A 17092-nucleotide genomic window follows, 5' to 3' on the forward strand; every position below is an offset into this window, starting at 1 on the left:
TTGGCTTTGCATTCGGAAAGTTGAGTTGATTTTGAGTTTAACGTCCCGTTCAGCAGCGAAGCTATATGAGACGTGGACCTACTGATTAATGTGGAATCCGAACCACATGAGCTCCCTCCGGGAATCGAACCCGGGTCTTGTGGGTTCGATTCCCGAGACCAGATACTGAACATTTCCAGAGCAATTCCTCATTCACACCACAGATCTAAAGGCATTTTAAAAAGTTCACATTTAATTCAAATATACGGGTAATTATTGGAGCACCCCCGTCAGAAAATTCTGGATCCGGCCCTGCATGGAGTTGCTATTAATTTTTCCATTACTGTTTTTATAGTTGATGTAATGGATTGATTTATCTAAGAAGTATCATCAAGGAAATTGCATAATACTCTTTAGACTCTAAAACAGTGTCATAGGCTTTTTTTCATTACAATGGAATTGTTAATATACGAGTTTTACATTGTTCATTTTAAAAATGATTCTCTATTGTCATACATTAAAAATACCTACTCTATTGTCTTTTATGCTAATCATACATGTTCACAAAATAGTGTATACGCTGTGAAAATTTTAGGACTACATCACTACATAGCACCCTTCAAGTTCTCTTTCTGTATTGACTAATGAGTCTGTCGTTAGATAAATTAGATAATCAATTACTGCAACGTATTATAATAACCTGCTATCTTAATTTCATGCTACTAAAAACGTAATTTCCAAAAGTATGTAAAAGAGAAATTTCAAAGGTCATATAATATTTTTAAAAATTGCGAATTTTAATGTATTCATAAGTTTGCAACGCTGCATCTGTGAGGTCTGTGTTTAGTCGCTACAAGATGCCGATCGTTCATTCTGATGTTGTGAGCGAAGCAGCGCGCATGTGATAAAAGCAATCCGTTAGTTACATAAAAGTGTCAGTCAGCTGTGATCATTTGTCATTTTTCTTTCTAAAGATAAAAAGTTGTCAACATAACAATAAAACAAGTGCTGGTCTTGCAAAGAAAAATTAACATTCTTTTCAAGTTGTTTTTCCTTAGTGGTTGTTCGTGACATTATTTTAAGTTTATAACAATAAATTAACGAATTAAGACCTACCGTTTTGTGTGACAGTCCCCAAGTCATGATTTTGGAAGTTGATCTAAACACAATTCTGCTAATTTCTCTAACATCAAATGTGTTAGCAGGTTCTGAGTGCATCTTGAATGCTGTACTCAATGTGGATCCTACCTTGCGGCGTGTATTTTTCGCGTCAGAATTTGCAAATTATGAGAAATTCAAGCTTCCTGCTAAAACTATTAATATCGGAAAGAGGTAAGTTCTATTTAGTTACTTCTAAATTTTTTAAAACATAATTCTACGGTTTTAACTGTAATTGTCGATTTTAACTTCAACCAAAAAGTAAACAAGGGGCCAGTGGTGGTCAGAAATTTATTTTTGAAATGATTAAATTTTAAGTGATAGGTTTACTGTTATTTCATGTTGATCGTCGAACTTTTCTTTATAATGCATAAATAATTACACAAAATTGTGTACTAGCATTGTCATAAATTCATCTTACCTTGCCGTGCAGGTTGTTTAAAGACATTACTAGAAATTATTGTTTAAAAATTTCTCACTAATTATCACTTCATTCCTTTACAAAAGAATTGCACCGGACATTATATTATATTATACCTATTAGGAAAGGTGTTGTCGGAGGTCATGTCAAGTTTTGTAATTATTCTTTTATTTATTCTTCGTCACCTAACGCATTAGGTGGGTCTCATTAGGGACATTCAGTTGTTTTAAGCAGTGTTTCTTCCAGACCTGTTTTTTTTTGGGGGGGGGCACTCTGTAGCTCTGAGAGTGCCCCCCGGAGCAGACCAAAATTATACGTCTATAATATAATAATAAATAGAATAGTATCAGCATACTAAGTGCGCCCCCCAGCATACTAAGTGCGCCCCCCCCCCGGAACATTGTTTCTGAAATAAACACTGGTTCTAGGTATACAATATATGAAAACGAGAAGTCATCACAAACATGGCAATAAGCAATTCTTCGCAAAATTTTTAATGCTTTAAAAGAACCTGTTGTGTCAATGACATGCTTTTACTACATATGCTTTCACAAGGGGATTTGTTTCGTGACCCACTTGATAGGGGCCGGGGAGAGGAGCGAAAGTGAGAGAGGCACGTGAGTAGCACAGAGGGTTAGGATGGTGATGGCGCGCTAGAGTGGGAACTATCCAAAATTGTGGTTGTCGCGTGCAGGGCCATTATTTAACTGTTTTTGGTGCTCCAAACCATTAAAAAAAAAAAGAAAAAAGAAAAACGCCGCCTTCTCTGTATCAACAAATATCGTTGTATAGAATTTGAGACAGTTTAGTAATTAATCAATTTTGAAGTCCATTGATAAGCGTTCAAAACTAGGGTAGGTTACTGTGGAAGTTAAAGTTTTAATATTACACAAAAATGAAAATTCGACAATTTAGAGCAAGTGAAATGTTATTTCTATCCTACCGTCACAGATTTGTCCATAATCAACTCAGAGGACAGGACATATGTCAACTTTATAAGGCATGGTGAGCGTATAAAGAAAATGTTCTGATTTACACTTAAATGAATACTTTTAAAGCTCTTGCTAACACGAGTTTCACTCGCCTTCCCCGTTTGAGGTCCCGGGTTCGATTCCGGGTGGGAAAGCACAAAAATTCACTTTCATTAATTGTGTGATATTAAACTTAAAAAAAAAGAAAAGAATTGCATTTTAGAAGGTCACAATATTCAGCGACCCTGAAATTACTAGATTCTAATTGGTGACACTTGTCTGGTAATTACCAGTTTCTAGCCCTCTACTTGTTACATTAATATTTATAAGTGTAGAAATTGCATGTCATAGCCATATGCACATACATAATAAAATTTTGAAATTTCCAGAAGTGGCGTTAAAAAAAAATCCGAGAAAATTTGCCACCCCAGGCCATGACCTATGTTACTCTTTGCGTAAATACGGCCCTAGTTGCGCTGTATACTAAGGATGCATACATATCTTTAACAAACAAATAAAACTTTTTACCTAATCCATGAATTTGTCAGGCATTAGCGATCGATTTTTGCGAACTTTTAACTGTCAACTTTTACCCAAATCAGGAGTGGCTACAGGCTTGTTTTAGGGTGAAGATTGCTCCCATGAGAACATTTAGAGGAACATAATTTTTCATTGAAAATGGCACAATGAAGCTGCAGAATGGAAAATTTGGGGAGATTTTGCCCAAGGCCTTGATGGAAGGATGGGCACTCCTGCTTCAAATTGTACTTATATAGTAGTTTTAATACTAATCATTCTAGTATAATTTTAAGACTTCCCTAACAATAATTTCCAGAAGCCAAAATCATTATTTAGGCACTTTAGAGGCATCGTTTGGAGAAGGTAGGGGTAATTGTCCCCTCCTCTCTGTTTCATTAATAATTATATTTTAATCAATTGTATACTAATACGGGTGGCCCAAAAGTAGGTATACACCCCTGCATTGATAATATTCTAGCTTATAGGTTTATTTGCTTCGGCTGTTCCGAGCTTAAGATATAAGTAAAAAGACATTGAAACAAATAATAAAGAAACTACGGATAACAATAGGAAACTATATAAAAAGCAGTGAGCTGATCAGTACGGGACTGTATCCCTACTTTTGGGCCAGCCTGTATATCAATTAAAAAAAAAAAAAAAAACTATAGTTATGTTTGTGGAGAACTTGCCCTTTTTCCAATCAAAATCTGAAATTAGGCTTGTTTATAATCTACCTACATCAAAACCGTACTAATGTAAAGTTAGGCCTATAAGATAAGGAATCAGGATTGTTTCCTTGCAAATTCGTATAAATGTCCGAAAGCAAAGTTGTTGGATAAAAGATGCAATATATTTCATTCAAAATTTTTCTTGTAAGCTTTACTATATCTGAAGAACTACATATAGTGTAGCCAAACCCAAACTATTAATTAACTCAGTATGATGTGCTTATTCCGTAGAAAATACGAAAACTCGATTTAGGGGCCGATCAAAAATTTTGTGGCCGTTCTTATCCAAAAATTCATCAAAAGATCCAATATATTTTAATCACAAATTTTCTAGTAGGTCTTATATCTGGAGAACTACATATAGTGTAACCAAACCCAAAGTTGGTCAAAAATTTTGTGGCTCTTTATCCAAAAACTCATTATTGGCCAAAAATCGCAATCTTTTTATCCATTTCTTGGGATCATTCCTAAAATTCTTGGTTTGTGGTTTTCTGCCATCTTGAATGCTTAATAAGTGCGTCAGCTCCGAACGCCATTAGATCTGACTTTCCGAATCGAATTATTCTGCTAATAGCTAATTAAAAACAAACAAAAATTGTGGCTGTATGTAGAACTTGCTCTAGCACACGAAGGTCTAGGGCTGTTTCTTTCTTTTCTTCCTCCTCTTCCCCCCAGGACTAATATACAGGGTGGCCCAAAGTAGGTATACACCCCTGCCTTGATCAAGTATAACCTAGTTTATAAGTTTATTTGCTTCCGCTCTTCCAAGCTTAAGATATACATAAAAAGACATCAAGAACAAATAATAGAGAAACTATCTAATGGATAACAATAAAAAATTGGGCCTATATGAAATGCAATGAGCTGATCAGTACGGTACTGTATACCTACTTTTGGGCCACCCTGTATGTATGATCAATACGTTGGCTTTTATTGTGGTTATTTTTGGGATTTGAAACTGGGTACCATTCCGTAATGGTTTGCGTCAATGCAAAACATGCAAAAAACAATTGTAACTGGTATGTCAATTATCGCAAACTAAAACGCAAATTTTGCGACGGATGATACGAAATGTGACCCTAGAGCGTGCTCTCTCTTATTTCAACTACTTTCCCCAACTCCCTCACGATATAATTTGAGGAAATACTATCTGTATTATAGAATGCATGCGATTATATTATTATTATTATTATTATTATTATTATTATTATTATTATTATTATTATTATTATTATTATTGGTCTAATAAGAGTAGAAGAAACTTCTGTCCTTTTCTCAATGCAATAGTCTTAGTTGCCGCATCCTGATATATTGTATTAAAAAGGGAAAAACATATTAGAAAGAAAGGCGTTTACAAATACACCCAAAGAGATAAGAGTTGTAATGTATATAGTAGCTTGGCTTAAAGGAAATAATACAGACCTTGGTCACCGCTAACAATAGTTTCAAGGACATGTTCAAACAATTGGAAGGTACACTAATGTGTTTCCAGATGATACATTCAGCAGAATTACTCATGGAAAAAATTAAACACTCACCACAATTTATTCGTAAAGCATTTTAATTAGCATTTGATGAACAAAAAAAAAAAAAAAAAAAAAAAAAAAAAAAAAAAAAGCAGGAAAACTGCTTTGTAATTAATCCTAACTGTATCATAATTTCTGTTTTTAGTTTATCTCACTGATGTTGCCTGTCTTTCATACTTGACATCTCATACGAGCTTACTGGTGGCCATATAGTTAGTATGCGCGTCTTTGACTTAGGAAACCCGGGTTCGATTCTCAGTGGAAGCTCATGTTCTTAAGATCTCTCGTAAAGCTCTAGATCCATCTCTCATATACCTCTTTGTACTAAAAAGGAACAGTTAAACTACAAACCAACCAATACTTGTATGAAAACCTAAAAGCTCTCATTTTCTTCCCAAAATTCTCTCATGTAATTTTCCTTCGTAATTTTTTTCTTCTCCCTTCCTGCCAAAAAAATGCGACTAATATCCTTAACAATAACGGACTGCAAATAGTTATGGAGTTCATTAACTGACTGAATCTCATTTGTAAGAGCAAAACATGTCAGTTCGTTCGTAAAATGTTCAAACTAAAAGGTATCACTGCCGGCCTGTCTGATACCAACAGATGTTGCTAACGTCAGTACAATTTAAACATTTAAACTTATTCCGCCTTATACAGAGTCGTTTTGACGCATGGTTAGCGTCGTACTAAATGTCTGACTACTGCAGGGAACATGTTGGTCGAACTCTTTAGTATGGCTGTAATCACACGCTAGAACGACTCTGAAAAGGCCCATTGTGTCGATGTAGTTGCAATTGAGAGAGAGAGAAAAAAACTAGTTTATTTCAATTTAAATTATTTGGAATTAGGATAGCATATAGTTAGAGCAAGTTGAAGGCTCGGGTTCAACAAAACTAAATATAGACAGCCGAGTAGCTTTGTCAAGCGGTCTTCAGCATTCCCTGCCACGGGTTCAAATCTTGCTCAGGTTATGAGTGTTATGTATTCTCGTGTCATCATTCTTTCTCGCTATCTTCTTTTAAGCCTAAACTACAGAAACGTTGAACGTTAGACACAAAAGAAAATGAATACATAACAATGATTACTTTTGGTATAAAATAAAGGTCTCTTTTTTTAAAAAAAAAAAATATAAATAATTATTAGTCCGTAGGATGTGCATAACCAAAAATATGTCATATTAGCGAAAAACAAACAAGAAAAGATACAATTCGCTGGTTAACAGGATAATTGCTACAATAACAGTATGGAAGTAAAGAACAATATCTTCAAGTAAAACAGGAATTTTAAGAATGATTAAAAAATTACATCAAAAGATTGAGATCTTGGCCAGCAATTAGTTTTTGGATCAGGGGCCACAAAATTTTTGAACGGCGCCTGAATCGAGTTTTCGTATTTTCTGCGGAATAAGCACACCATACAGAATTAACCGATAGTTTAGATTTGGCAACATTACATGTAGTTTTCCAGATATAAGGCGTACAACAAAATTTTTGATTGAATTGATGATCTTTTGATGCATTTTGGATCAGGGTCAACAAAATTTTTGAACGGTCCCTAAATCGAGTTTTCATAGTTTTTATGGAATAAGCACACCATACTGAGTTAACTGATAGTTTGGTTTTGCCACATTACATGAAGTTCTCCAGATATAAGGCGTACAAGAAAATTTTTGATTGAATTGATGGTCTTTTGATGCATTTTTTGATCAGGGACCACAACATTTTTGAATGGCCCCTGAATCGAGTTTTCGTAGTTTTTATGGAATAAGCACGCCATACAGAGTTAACTGAGAGTTTAGGTTTCGCTACATTACATATAGTTCTCCAGATATAAGGCGTACAAGAAAATTTTTGATTAAAATATATTGGAGCTTTTGATGTATTTTTGGATCAGGGTCGCAAACTTTTTGAACGGCCCCTAAATCGATATTTTATGGCGTTTGGATATAGTCCACTAAAACCAGATAGAACCAATAAAACGCAACAAATGTCAGCGTACTTGCACTTTTGCATTCATTACACTTCTGTATAACACAGAAAAAGTCAATAGTTCAAAACCTGTCCACCTAAACGAGCAAACAAAGCTGAAAAATGATAATATGGCGTAACTCCGCGTGCAACAAGTAAGGCAAAGAGTCCAACCTGGCTTACTATGACATCTAGCGGGAAATTCAGAACTTAATTAGTGAAAGGGCATCTTAGCTGATACGAAAAGCTGCTTTTCTGTGTCCGAACAAGAAACTACACAGTGCAATACAATTTCAAAGAAACTTTTCATATATGCAAAGCTGCGCACTAAAGGGTTAAAATTTAAGAATTAATGATCATTTTAGACTACATCTCATCGAACATCACAAACTATTTAGGCCTCCTGTAGTCTTGCTAATAGAGTGAAACCTCTCTCAATCAGACTCCTTCAATACAGGGTGGCCCAAAAGTAGCTATACACCCCTGCATTGATCAGATATAACATTCTAGTTTATGGCTTTATTTGCTTCGGCTCTTCCGAGCTTAAGATGTAAGTAAAAACACATTAAGAACAAACAACAAAGAAACTAAGTCTATCTTGTGGATAACAATAAGAAATAATATAAAATGCAATGAGCTGATCAGTATGGCACTGTATACATACTTTTGGGTCACCCTGTAGAAGACTTCTTCATAGTACGGACCAAACTTGTTTGGTCCAGCAAACAATATATATGTTATAATGGGAGAGAACCCTTTCTTTTACAGACACGGACGGACACCCTCAACATTTTAGTAACCTCTTCACAACGGGTAGAAATTATTCTCAGCTCATACGTGTATTTAGCACAGAAAATACTTTCTGCAATATGAAAATAATTCTTCATTTTTCCCGGAGTTACACTAAATACAGATCAGTAGGGACCGGATGTTAGGCAAAATGTCTTATTTAATATTAAAGATGTAATCAAAAATAACGTTTTAAAGTTTATATGGGGGTTATAGTTACGATTTAAGACCATTTTATTTCGCCTGTTTTGCTTATTTTTCCTTACTGCCTATATAATTGTTTTAGTGCCTAATGTTGCCTATTCCATGCATTTTCTTCAAAATAAGCCGTCATTAGGAAGATATATAACTTATATAATACCAATAACACACACACACACATACATTATATATATATATATATATATATATATATATATATATATATATATATATATATATATATATATATATATATAGGCCTATATATATTAGGTGTTTGTAAATACAAACACGTGATCCATTACAATATATATACCATAAAGTAAAAGAAGATAGTAACAAACAGGTGTTTCTATATTCTTTAAACATTATTTGTATTTAAACACAAACAAACTATTTGCTGAGCAAAACAATATATTCACATAAAAAACTACATGAGAGACTGCACGTTTCTCATGTATCTCATAGTGTCTGATGAAGCCAAAGTGTTAGTTGGCGAAACTGTAACACGCATGTAGTTTTTTATGTGAATATATTGTTTTGCTCAGCAAATAGTTTGTTTTGTGTTTAAGTATATACAAAGCAAAGCTTCTACTTATGGAAAACATTATTTGTAACTTGAATCTATTTTTTAATCGTATTGACTATTTATCTCCATTATTTTGAGTTACGTTTTAGTGTCTATTTTACTGCCTATTTTTTAACATTTTAAGTGCCTATTTGCCTGCCTATTTTACAGGTTTTCAGTGCCTAAACATCCGGTATATACAGATCAGAAACTAGTGCCCGGAAAATTACACTACAGACAAGAAAAATGTTGGATAGTTTTTCTTAATAATAATAATAATAATAATAATAATAATAATAATAATAATAATAATAATAATAATAATAATAATAATAATAATAATAATAATAATAAATGCCATGATTAGTTAGTTCTGCCTACATTGTCAGTGTTTAGTAGTAATATTACATGTTTTGTTGGGTTACATTTTTTCTTACAAGGCCATATCAAGATGATTAGTCCACCCTGTATATATATATAAATGCAATCTAAGTAATAAAGTTATACATAGTCTAATAGAAATTCATTTTTACAAAGCAAGAGAAGTTTAAACTGAAGACTAAATCAGACAAAACAAATCATTAACATCTCTTCATTACAAAGAAGTAAGAAAAATCATTGAACTGAAAGACGAATATGGATTAAGATTTCTGACTGAATGAACTGGGAAATTCGTGCAGTTTGCGCACAAACAAAACCAACTCCCCTCCCCCCTTAAAGGTCAATATCTAAGGGTTGCATTAATGAAGGGAAGGTAAATCAATCTTCTTGTGTCCCTTGATGACAATGTCAAGTGGCTAACTCTTTGTAACGGTAATAATACTTGGCTCATGGATAATCCGCGTGAAGCACTAATGTTCTATTCACAGTTTTACTACTGATGTGAGAAGTTAGTTTATTTGTAGTTCTACTGTAGTAAAGAAGGTTGAGTTGAAATGGAAACATTGAATATTGATTGATTTTACTTGAAATGTCTAATTTCAACACCAAGGATATTTATGAGACTGAGCGAGCCTACTAATTAAAAGGTTTGTGTCCGAAGGAAGCATTTTCACTAACAATCGAATTCATGATCAGGAGCATAGAAACTACGACAAAACAGCCACTTGACCTAAAGATTGAGTGCTATGAGAAGCCTATATTTATTGAAGTCAACAAAGTGGAAGGAATGGCAAAGGAAAATGCAATTAAGGGACTTTGGTATCCAATTAGTGGTTGATTGGATTTTAGTTTAAGGGTCCCTTTCAGAACCGACGCTATGTGAGACGTGAATCTATAGTTTAAGGCGGAATCCGAACCTCCGTAATGCATAATTTTTTAAAAGGGAATTCACACCGGAAATTAAACTCGAAATTCCATGAAAGTTCGGTATTGAAGTATCACTGTTATTGGAGTTATGAAGTGCCAACAAGAAATGAAAGCAAGGATTGACTTCCGTGAAGACAGTGTCACCCACATGAGCACTAATTATAACGTATACGCCAAGAAATTAGTGCTGACAATCCCTCATAGAAAAAAAATAATGTTCTTACTAGTATTCCATATTCTCCTACTCTCGTGTAATGGAGCACTAATTTTGGAAAGTATGCCAAAAATTAGTGTTAATGATGTCCCGCTCTTAAAAGAAAAATAGTGTTCTTTATCTCATCATGAAAATGAGAAATCAATTGTTTTCTTTTCTTTGATGATGCCGCCATTAGAAATTTTTCGTAGCTTATAACTTTTGGCTTTCAGACAGGAGCACTAATTTTCGTACTATGCTGTACCTATGCAGCACTAATGTAGGAATATTTTTTACCATACTTCTCAAAATCAGTGCCGCATTATTAAAAATAATTGGAGCTGTCTTCACGGTGGATTTCTAAGAGCATTGATTATTTTTCTATGGGATGCATAGGGTCCTTAGTTCGATCCCAGCTCGCGCCAAGTGAACTTTGTGGTGTACAAACATCGTGCGCTTGAGTTTTCTCGGAGTTCTCCCGTTTCCTTACATTTTCTTCATTCCACCATTTTATTCATTCCTCATTATCACCGTCTCCTTTAGTCTACCCGGCATAACTGTGGAATTTAAAGATTTCATTCCACTTTTTTGTTTCTATAGGGTGTCATCAGCACTATTTTTTTTTCGTATATTGTAAATAATTAGTACTTATGTGGGTTGCGGTGTCGTTGCGGAGGTCAAGGATTGAATTCTTTATAAATTCGGGGGCTATTTTTAAAGGAAGTAACTCTTTATTTCAACGTTTTTAGCTGAACTTAAAAAAAAAAAAAAAAACTTTATTAAAACATTTATTTTTACTCGAGTACAAGATATATATGTATGCAAATATTTTCAGTCAATTAAGATAACAAAGAAAGTAAAACGTTTGACAGACGACGCCACGCGGGATATACCTACACGCGCAAAGCTCAGTCATGTCGGTTTGCTTTTCAAGATATCGTATCAAAGAGATTAACCAAACAGGAAATCTGGTGTCCTTAATAATGTCATGGTGATGACGTCACTGAAAGATAAGAATACAACATTTTTTGTTACTAATCAATATACCTATGCAATATAGTGAGAAACCTTCTGTGAAGATTCTTGTTCTTTCACACTGTAAGAAGTCTTAGTACTTTACATCAGCGGAATGTTAATTGTGTACTGGTCATCTGTATGATTAATCCATAATTACACAGTTTCTGCATACGTAGCATCCCAAATCGTAATTCCCAACCACTTTCTCTGCTCCAACTCGTAATTGCCAGTTTGTTATATCCCTTTTGGGATCACAGGGAAAACGAAGTGGCCACCCTATCTTTGCATAACTAAAGCTTGTGACAAACATCTTGGCATTTCAGCCAAACGAATAAAATGCAAGCTCTGACGCGACGTTGCCGAGTGCTAAGGGGTGTGGCTATGGTTAAGCAGACGAACTACAACGCGATCAGGTGGCAGAGGATAGACATGAATGTGTACAAAATAAATGTGGTAATACCGCTGGCCTCTCATTTGCTTGCAGCATTTAAAGGGAACTTGGAGCGCCGCCTTCAAATGCCAAGATGTTTGTTACGCCGCAGATCCCACCCAAAGTCCATTGTAGGGTCAACAAATCCTGAACCTCATCTAGTTACGGTAGGGTGAATGGGCTTGATCCTTCCTTCGAGCAGAACAGACAAACAGATATGCGGTGGCAAATAATCAAACTTTAAAAAAGATATTTACGTGCACACCAAACGAAATGAAATAAGTGTACAGTTCCATTTTTTATTTTTTATTTTTTTATTATTATTATTATTTATTACTATCGTTGGCTTGATATGAACCGGTTCGTATAGGGCTACATGTATCGTTTAAGAGAAGTGTAAGGCTTACACAAACTTTTCAGTTACTTTCAACTTTGGCCTATAATTAGTATAAAACTTCTCTGCGAAGATTGAAAAACAAGTTTGTTGGTGCATGCTTATTTGAGGTTTTAGGCCAACACGCGAAGATGCTGCAATAAATTAGAGACGTCAATTCTCCAAGGTGTTAATAGTTCTGTTTGTCTAAATGCTTGTAGCGACGTGTCAATTGTCTTATTATATTATGTATTATGCATTACTGTATGTATGTATGCTCACTGAATATTCTTCGAATTCACACATCATACGTGAGAATATGCTGACAACACGCAAGCTGTTCCAAGAGGAAAATGTGTGAGATGAATGTTTTAGAAATAAAGAACGGCTGGCGGTCAGTGTAGACACTAAGAAAGTGAAGGCATACATTGTTTTCATCCCATAGCATTTAAAATTTAGTGTATTACTCAATTAGTGACAACGCCAGCTTTAAGTTATGAACGGGTCAAGGCCGAAGGGACAGATCAATTTTGGGGGGATGAAGTATTTATTTACTTATTTATTTATTTATTTATTTATTATTTTATACCGAAAAGGATAATTGTATGTTACTTGATCTATATTACTCGTGTGGGGGTGACAGGCGTATGTAGCGACTAAGGGGGGAGCTGTCTCTCTTGTTCTTTTTCTAGCGTCGCCACTGTTACGATTTGTCCTATCTTTAATTTTTTCAATATCAAGTGAGCTTCAGTAAACAATATTCTCCCTTATTTATTAGGATAACTCCAAATACAACTTACAGCTATGAAGCCATCTCATACTGGAAACAGATAGCAGCGGAAAGGGGGAAGGAATTATTGAATTGCATAAATAATTTCTATGTTTAAAAGAATCATTCCAGCATTCGTATTGCGAAACCGAGAAAATTTTTAAAAAACTTCAGTCAAAATTAGGATTGCCCCCGAGACAAGACGAGATAGATCTCTTCCAAATAAAAGAGATGCTCTTTCCGAAACGAGACATCGGAAACAAATGCATCTTTTCAAGATGAGATAGCACAGCGTCGAGTTTTGTCTCGTAAGCAATTCTAATCAAAATGTTTGACCGTTGGGTTTGAAAACCGAAGCCCTTTTAATTTCAAAGTGGAAACAGTATTTTATTTGTTTATTTTGCTCGAATTTCCTTCTATTCTTGCTTGATTTTGCAAGTTTCTAGCTCTAACAACAAAGAATAAATATCGGAGAGATGAAACGGAAAGATGACATTTTAGCCGTGTATTTTTCAGCTCAACGCACCGGCTTAACGTTTGCCTAGGCCGGGATCGATGCTTGCTGCACACCGTCCTTATCTTGGATATTTTTAGATTGATTACGTAGGTGTCAGGATGTACTTCTTGTAAATAGGGTTCATAATGTTTTTAACGTACTTGTTTTGTAGGATTATTTTATACATACATATCTTATTGTTAACGATGTTGAATCCTCGCGCCATCTTGTTTAATTTTTGACCCATTGATTTATTTCGGAAATTATTATTATTATTTTTAATGAACTAGAATGTTGATGGTTTGATTTTTCTGAAATATTCTATCAACGTTACGCTAATCTTTGCCCAGTTGTTCCAGAAATAACCACACGCATTTCCGTGGAGTATATAGGCTACAAATATGTATAAGTCTATTTTTGCTATACCAGTCAGTAGTGTAATTCTTTAGTGTAAATAAAAGTTGTATGATAGTAACAGCGTGTTAATGTAACTTGTGTATGGACAAAATTTGTGTTCAGTTGAACTTTAAATTGACCTGTCAAGATTTCCATAAAACAATTCCGGAAAATATGATTTTTCTTGACGTACCGAGCAGCTTGTAAATATATGAATCATAACGTTTTTATAATCACTAATAATTTGTGTTACTTTTCTCTAGTTTAGTACAGTGTATGTTTAATGAGTAGTAATATTAGTGATAGTAGTTTGGTTGGATTTAAGTTTAGCGTCTCTTTCCGCACCGAGGCTATATGAGACGTGGACCTACAGGTTAACCGCATAAGCTGACATCAAGAATCGAAAGCAGGTCTCCCACGCCAAAGACGTGTACGCTAACCATATAGTAACGAGGGAGTATTAGTTGCTGGTGCTAGAAGTTACAGTGCAGAAATTTTTCAGTTTCTAAATTTGTGTCCCCAATTACGCAAATGACGTTGGTTTTTAGGCTTGACTTCAGTTCATACCAGACAATTATGATGACATTATAAACTGTGTACCCAGGTTTCGGCGTACAAGAACAGATCAGGAAGCAGGAATTCTTATTGTACTTCACTTATTAGCACTTTATAAGTGTTATATCTGGCTCAGTTTTAAAATTTTTCTTATTTTTGTTGTCTAAAGAACTATCATTCCACTAGTAAAAAGTGCTCACGATTGGATACATTTCTAATTGAGCTTTTTATACTTATTTGGGGATACTGATTCCAATGGAACTATTTTCAAAAATATCTCTCCGTGGAATCACGAGAAAAAATACCTTAAGGGAGCAGACTACTAAATATTTTTCAAAAGCTAACAATTTTTCTTTTGCCAGTTTCTCGTAAATGAAAAGAGATAATGAAATGTAACTTACCTCAATAATAGATAATGTTATTCTACACCCGAAAATACGAATCGGAAGAATTTTCACTGTTGCCATCCATAGAAATTACAGTGTGACCAGAATTTGAATTACCCAAAAAATCTAGGTTAGGGCAACGATTAGAAAAATGAACTCAACTGTAGTTGATGACTTATCATGCTGTCTGTGCTCCTTGTTAACTACTTTTTAAATACTATTTGTATTTATTTTGTAATAACTTACTTATTTTTTAATAACGCATGTAAGCTATTACAAAATAAATACAATATGAAAAGGTCTTAAGGTTAGGTTAAAGGGACAAGTTTTGCCGATAGATGTCACTACAGTCTTCGTATCTCTCTCATGTATTTTTTACTTTTCACGAAAATTCACGATTTCTCTTACAAATTTCAACCTAGAGATTTCAAATTTTTAGAGAAGAAACTTCATAACCTATCGAAGGCAACAATCCGTGCAGATTTTTTATCTAGAATTTTCTTCACTGTTGAAATGGCTTGTTTGTTGAAAGGGATATCCAAACGTTTAACAATATAACTGTTTCAACAATGAAGAAAATTCTAAGTAAGAAATCGGCACGGATCAGTGTTGCCTTCGATAGGTTATGAAGTTCCTTATCCAAAAATTTGAAGTCTGTACGTTAAAATTTGTAAGAGAAATTGTCAATTTTCGTGAAAGGTAAAAAATACATGAGAGAGATACGAAGACTGTAGTTACATCTATTGGCAAAACTTGTCCCTTTACACCAACCTTTAACTTTCGTCAATGATTTGAATCGACACTCCGATATTTAAATAAGGTTCAGGTCTGCATAAAATACAAGTTTTGAACTTATGAACTGAACTGAATTGAACATTGATCTTGGTTTGAGAGGAGAGTAAATAGATTGTAACTAGTCTATCGAACAAGGACATTATTTTATTAGCATATCAGTGCTAGCTTTCAAAGGAGAACTAGTTTTGTGTCATTAACTAGTGATCAGGCTGTGACCAAGAACCTGATTGAGAACAACTTATTTTTGGAAAGACCTTCACGGTTGTGTAAACGTAGATGTTGAAATTAAATATACGCAATACCTGCTATTTTCATTTATTTATTGTACTACTTTTATTGGTTATATTTCTCATTTTTTTAAAGAGTCAAATCTTGAAACTTCAATTTCACACACTTTTACACTAACTAGAGTTCAGAAATTTTGCACAAATGCGTAAACTCAATGACAGTACAATGTTTGCGCATACATATGTATCTCTCTAGCGTACACGAAAATTAAGGAAGTTATTGTAAATGTATTTAGATTTGCGTATATAGGTAGCGAACGTCAGTTAATCCATTAATAAATGGCAGAGTGGATCAGTACTGGTTTTAAACCCTTATGTGGCACCTTTAACTGAAATCTTTGAGTTTTACGTCCCACGGTTATGCCGGTTAGGCTAAAGGAGACGGTGATGATAAGTAATGAATGAAATGGTGGAATGAAGAAAGTGGGAGGAAACGGGAGAACCCCGAGAAAACCTACGCACACGGTGATTGTCCACTACAAAGTTCACTTGGCGGGGGCTGGGATCAAACCCGGGACCCCAAGCACCAGAGGTGAACGCTCTACCACTGAGCCACCGCGGCCCCGCGCCTTTAACTGAGAAGTTAGAAACTATTGCTTTGCACAAGTATTCTTTCATCCGTTCTTTATGTATAAGGTGGGCACAAAGTCGCTGTCTCTCAATATGTGAAGAAATCAAAGAAGTTAGGCGACTTGACAATTTTTATTGTATTTACAAATACTGTTCAAAATGCCTCTCACCATGTTCAATGCACAAGGTATATCTTTCCAGCACTGATTTCCAAAATTTACATTCATCCAAATCTCTTGAATGATTGTTCGATTAGCTGTTTCAAGTGATGCAGTTCCCCGGAAAACATCTCGTCTTTGATAATATCCCGCATGGAGAAGTCGCATGGTGTGAGGTCACATGAACGGGGTGAGCAATCTGTTACACCACGACGACCAATCCATTCATCGAAATGTTGATTTAACCAAAAAAAAAAAAAAAAATCCCTCACAACAACACGAAATGAGACAGTGCTCCATCGTGTTGCCACGTGAACTGAATGATTCCGTAACGAGGGTTATTTTCAAGTTCTGGAATGGCAACTTCCTGCAACGTCTGAAGGTGTGTGTTACTGATAACAGTAACATCAAAGACGTTTAACTCTTGTGACAAAATTTCGTGTGGCTTGATATTCCAATACACATGATTGTGGCTGCTTACGCAACCATTCATCTTGAATAAGGCCTCATCTGTCTACAAAATTCGTTC

The 17092-nt window shown here is 34.8% G+C and overlaps 1 protein-coding gene across 1 annotated transcript in view; it reads left to right on the forward strand.

Moving 5' to 3' along the window:
- Positions 1 to 845: 845 nt before the first annotated feature.
- Positions 846 to 17092, forward strand: part of LOC145686160 (uncharacterized) — a 57670-nt gene continuing 41423 nt past the window's right edge. The window contains exon 1 of the mRNA XM_081759163.1: positions 846 to 1311. Within this exon, the coding sequence (XP_081615289.1) occupies positions 1121 to 1311 (191 nt within the window). The 5' untranslated portion in view covers positions 846 to 1120. The remainder of the gene's footprint in view (positions 1312 to 17092) is intronic.

The sequence above is a fragment of the Thermobia domestica genome, chromosome 1, assembly GCF_964235325.1.
Source record: "Thermobia domestica chromosome 1, izTheDome1.hap1.1, whole genome shotgun sequence".
Lineage (NCBI taxonomy): Eukaryota > Metazoa > Arthropoda > Insecta > Zygentoma > Lepismatidae > Thermobia > Thermobia domestica.